The 5,390-nt window shown below is 49.2% G+C and overlaps 2 protein-coding genes across 2 annotated transcripts; one reads left to right on the top strand and one right to left on the bottom strand.

Annotated features, from left to right (window-relative positions):
* Window positions 1-213: 213 nt before the first annotated feature.
* Window positions 214-2,154, top strand: EMWEY_00056240 (Alpha amylase, catalytic domain containing protein, putative; the record flags this gene model as incomplete). Its single annotated transcript, XM_013480407.1, has 6 exons — window positions 214-306; window positions 410-495; window positions 581-655; window positions 913-994; window positions 1,472-1,538; window positions 2,057-2,154. Coding segments are annotated over 6 exons (501 nt in total), but the record flags the coding sequence as incomplete, so codon positions are not given.
* Window positions 2,155-3,359: 1,205 nt separating this feature from the next.
* On the bottom strand, window positions 3,360-4,915 carry EMWEY_00056230 (hypothetical protein; the record flags this gene model as incomplete). The annotated part of the gene is made up of 5 exons (XM_013480406.1): window positions 3,360-3,491; window positions 3,689-3,775; window positions 4,124-4,184; window positions 4,568-4,656; window positions 4,820-4,915. 5 exons carry the CDS (start codon window positions 4,913-4,915, stop codon window positions 3,360-3,362), a joined length of 465 nt encoding a protein of 154 aa, XP_013335860.1.
* Between the last annotated feature and the right edge of the window lie 475 nt (window positions 4,916-5,390).

Raw genomic sequence — 5,390 nt, 5'->3', positions numbered from 1 at the left:
GATAGATAGATAGATAGATAGATAGATAGATAGATAGATAGATAGATAGATAGATAGATAGATAGATAGACAGATAGATAGATAGATAGATAGATAGATAGATAGACGCGTGCATGCATAGACATACATGCTGGTTGCACTGATGATGCTGATGATGCTGGCGTTGCTGCTGATGATGCTGATGCTTCTGCCGTTCATGCTGCACCTCTTCAGGAGCCGCGCCTCGCTGTCACATTCATTGAAAATCACGACACCGACCACCTTGACTACTGCCGCACCTTTTGCAATGGGGAGCTCAACGGCGTCGTAGGTGCTAAGGAATAAGGCCTACACCCTAATCCCTAAGACGAGCCCTAACGCTAAACCCTAAACCGCACACTTCCGGCGCTGTGCTACTGTGAGGACTCAGCTTCAGGGATACGCAGTCATCTTAACCCATCCTGGTATACCTTGCATCTACTGGAACCACTTCTCTGACTACGGCGACTACTGCCGGTAGGCATTCACAAAACGCAAACCCTAATCCCTAAACAATAAATCGTAAATCCCATGTGCTAAACCCGAGGCTGCCACTGCGCAGGCAAAAGCTGCAAGAGCTCTGCGACGTCCGGACTTCAATGGGAATTCACAGCACGAGCGGCCTCTACATTGATCGGTAAACCCTAGACCTTAAACCTTATATCCAAAACCTCAGCCTAGACCTCCACATGCCCCATTTTTTCTTTGCGTCGCTCCGCCACTACATGCCTAGGCCATCAAGCCCTAAACCCTAAACCCTGAACTCGCAAGCAAATCTTAATGCCCGGGGATCAACCAGGCGCTTTAGCCGAATCCTCAATCCCAAAATCCTAAGCCCGAAGTCCCATATCCTCAACCTAACAGTGTGGAAACTGCCGCATTTGTTTTTGTCAGAGCTGAGAGAGGCCTTTATACTGCATGCATAACCCCCAAAGACAGCTCATGCCAACCGCAAACAGCGCGCGTTGCTGTAAAAGTAGGTTGGGAGGAGTGGCAACCCCAAGGCGAAGGTTGGAAGGTCGCTACATGCGGACACAACTTCTGCGTCTGGACCCGCTAAACATATCAGCAGCAACACCGGCAGCAGCACCACAGACACCAGCAGCAACAACTAGAACTACACCAGAAGCAGCGGCACCAATACCAGCATAAACAGGAGAAGCGGCACGAGCAGCAGCATCAACTAGAGCGGCAATAGTAGCAGCAGCAGTAACAGCATCCGCAGCGGCAACAGTAGTAGCGGCAACAACGCAGCATAATCAGCAGCACAAATAGCAGCTGTTGCTGCTCGTTATCGTTTTCATGGAGATGGCCCTAAGAATTTGCTCAACTCTCCCGAAACCTCGGGGACCCGCGAACAGCCAGGATTGTTCCCGTGGCCACGACCTAGGGTTTACGGTTTAGCGCGTGCTTATCTTGCTCTCACACGAGGGGCGTATCGCATTGGCTTCAGAGGCTTGGATTTGCCTCCCCGTTTTTTTATCTCTCTCTTGATTTCTTTTTAGAGCCGAAGAGCCGGGGTGAGTCTGCCGATTGTGCTGCTGCTGCTGCAGCAGCAGCAGCACCACGCGGGTTTTCATTTGCCTGCATGGAGCCCTTAGTTTCTAATTGTTTCCTTCTTTTGTTCTATTTCCCAACATTTGCGTTCGTCGCCCGCATAAGGAGCAGCAAAAGGAGCAGCAAAATGCCTCTAGAGAAAGACAAGGCTCAATGTCTCTTCTCATCGCACGCAGAAACCCTCGACCCTAAATTCTAAGATTTTAAAGCCGGCACCGCTGGAACAATTACCTATGCTTTTTAAACCACAATCTTTTAATATGGGCACTGGGACATGGAGTAGAAATTATGGTTGGGGATTCACGGTTTAGTGTTTATTATATGGGGTCTAATGGTGTGGTTTGAAGGTATAGGTCCCGGAGTATCAGGTTTGCGGTTAACAGCATAGAAGTCTAGGGCATACAGCGTAGAACACGTGGCTTGAGCCTTCATCTAAGGGTTCAGGGTTTAGCGTTTAAGGTATAGGGTTTCGGTCTGGCAGGAGTGATGGAGAGACGGTGGAGCGGTCCGCGGAAATTCAAGAAAAAATCTCCCCTCTTTCCGGGCTGCAGAACGAACAAACCAGATATCAAGAACTAGTTGTGTGTAATCTAGGGTTTAGGGTTTGGGGTTTGGGGCGAAGAGCAACACAACGATACCGACAGAATTAACTCTACTCTAATCTCAATTCAGTATATTCTCGTAAGCTGAGAGGAAGTTGTTGGAGGTCTCTGTGGAGCGAAGAGGAAATGTTATTACCTGTGACTATCTTTATGCTACATGCACGTATCCAGTTGGCGCCTGTGCATGTATTCTATGCATGTAATCTATGCATGCGTTCGACTAACGCAGTGCATGCATGTATAGAATTTATGCATACATGCAACTTGTACATAAATGGGAACTTATACATGTAGGCGCCCATGCATGCATATACTGCTTGCATGCATCTATCATCGGGTGCATGCAGCCTATGCATGCATGTTTGCACAGCAATACAGGCCCACCTTCCAGGTTACGGGCATTACGGTGTATTCCTCAGAGCTTCCGGGTGTACATGCAAAGCAGACAGTCAGTGAAATTTTGTTACCAACCTGAAGGAATCAACAACGGACGCACCACCAGTCTACGAACCCTGCTGTAAACGTCTTCTCATAAGCTCGACCCTAGAGAGGCGTTTGGCTGCGTGAGGCCCCTTAAGTGCCCACCGTAAAACCTGTCTGGTGCATTAAGTCCTCTTGACATAGATTTTTCCCCTTAAAGACGTAAAGCCCCATCATACATCCTGCCGTGTCCTGCAGTCGTCCATCTCACTCCCTCCCGAAGCCCTAAACTCCCTCCCCTAGTTGTAAACCGTATCCCCCTTCCTCCAAAAGCAAAGGGGCCGAGACATGTAACCCTATGCCGGGCCAATCGATTGCGGGAAAACACGTGATAGGCGCCTGAGAGGGTCTAGGGTTTAGGGTGAGATATTCCGACCTGCTCTTTCTGCTTAGCCCAGCAGTCGTCGTGCCTAGCGAGCGTCAGTTCCACTTCGGCTGTTTCCGTAGCAACAACATGATAAGTAGGGTTGGAAGTCCAATCTACACTTGCCCTCTTTCGAGGGGTTGGTGGAGATGTTTCTTCGCCTGTTTCTCCTTTATTGGATGATGCATCTTTGTAAATGCCCACACACACAACCAGAGCCTCCAGGTCGCATGTTTAGTCGCAGACCGACAAGAAACCCAGCTACTGTACCGGCCCTAAACCGTAAACCTCACACCCTAAACCCTCACTGCTAAACAGCAAACCCTTAATCCTAAAGCCTAACCCTGATTAGCTGCTTCTCGGTGAGGTGACGTCAGCTGCATGGGGAAATTCTGACAGCCCCCGGCAGTTTCCGCATCCCAGTGGCCAACTAGCGTTTGATGCGAGTCGCTGTCCAACGCTGCAACAGTCTAAAGGGACTCAAAGAGGCAGGCTAAACCTTAAGCATCGAACCCTTAGACTGGTTTGCACTCGGTGGAGGCTACTACTTGTCGTGCCTCGACCTAGGCCCGAAGTTCGAAATCATGGATATTGAACCGTTAGCCAGCAAACCTGAACCATGAGGACTACATCATAAAGCCTAAAACATACAATCTAAGCAAGTCACCTGCAGGGGTAAGTCGCTGAAGATGCTCAACCCAAATGATCCAGGGGTATCAGGAATCTCCAAGAACGGCGACACTATGAGCGGGCCCTGCACAGAACGCGCAGCGAAACTCTTAAACCTAACCCTCAAGCTCTAAACCGCAAACCCCTACACCAAAACCCTCTACCATGGCTGTTGCTTACAGCTCCGCTGCGAACGTTAAGTTTGACGCAGCATTTGTCTTCCCCGAAGCTTTCAACAAACCACTCATCGGGTTCGATCTGCAGGGGCGAACGCCTTCAAGAGCTTGCAGGATGATGGAAGGAGGTACCGAGAAGACGAGACCCAGGTGGTCATATTTAGGCATTTAGTTTTCATGTGCTATGCCGTACCCGCAGCAACAACGAACCCAAAGCCCAAATCCCAGAGCCTCCACAGAGACTTCAAGCGTCTCACCGTGAGCTTTCTGTACAACTTGACTGGAGGAGGGGGAGGCGCTACCAAGAAGCAGTTGGCGCTGCAGTCGCCGCCCAGAACACATAAACATAACGAGTACATCACTGAAGTACTCACCACCAAATATCCACGCAGAGCCAAATCCTCAGGTGTATGAAAGCCTAAAGATGCCACCGGAGAGTATTGGAGTCCGCCGGGTGTGTTTGTATATGCGTATATTTCGTAAATATATATTTATTTTCTAAGCATCTGTTGTTTGAGTGTGTCGTGTATGTTGTAATAGTTTTATTGTGCAGGCTGCAGTTGTTCGCTTTATGATTCGTGTGTGTTTGCTGTGTGTTCATTGTTTGTGCTGAATGCATATGCAATGTTTGTCCTCATTGCATACGTATGGCTCGTGCTTATTGTACATATATTTGCTGTTAAATGTGTTAATGGCTTTACTCAGAAGCTTGCGAAGAACCGCTAGCCAAGATTTCTCCCAGGTCATCGGGATTCTTTGGGTCTCTCATCAAGGCCGCCACGAGCCCCACCTGCAACAAGAGCAGCACCAGCAAAGGCAGAAGCAGCTCTAGCAGCAAGAGAACCCGTGCAAGAAATACCAACCAAAATTACAGCAGCAAGCATACCCAAAACGTTCTTTGTGACCGCAGCGAGGCAACTGACGACTCTTGCTTCTTTGTTGGCTCGCTGTACCCTTGTTTGTCTAGCTGACAAGGCGTCATTCGGCTGCTTAGCGGACCAGGTAGGTAGATAGCTAGCTGTGCGTTCATCTGGATTCCCAGATAGCATGCTACCCGACCACGTTGCTCGCTCTCTAGCTATCTAGGTGCCAGGAAATTTCATTTAAAGTTGCTCACACGGGTAGGATGCTCATTCTTCTTTCGTGTTTTCTGTCTTGAGACGACAATACAAATTGTAGTTTCGGGGGCGCTGCAGGAGAATGCATCGGCTGTCTAGGTACTGATACTTCAGTCTAGCACACCGCGTGGCTGTGCATACTCCCCAGTGCTGTGTGGAGACAAGCCAGAAGGCGAAGGTCTAGAAGGGGAGGGGGAGGATAACCAGCCGAGCTTGCCAAGCTATCTAGCGTTTTCAGGAGCTAAGAATACATTTGCCTCCTACATCTTACCTCGGGTTTGCATACACCGCATACTGAGGATTTGTTGGCCACTTAGAGTTAAACGCAACTCGCCGTTGGCCGCCGAATGTCAGCAGTCGCCCCCCTTCAAATCCCACACCTTGAATATATATATATATATAATAT

The sequence above is a fragment of the Eimeria maxima genome, genomic scaffold (assembly GCF_000499605.1).
Source record: "Eimeria maxima Weybridge genomic scaffold, Emw_scaff1893, whole genome shotgun sequence".
Lineage (NCBI taxonomy): Eukaryota > Apicomplexa > Conoidasida > Eucoccidiorida > Eimeriidae > Eimeria > Eimeria maxima.
Note: the sequence above shows the minus strand (reverse complement) of the source record. Positions and strands in the feature narration are given on the sequence as shown.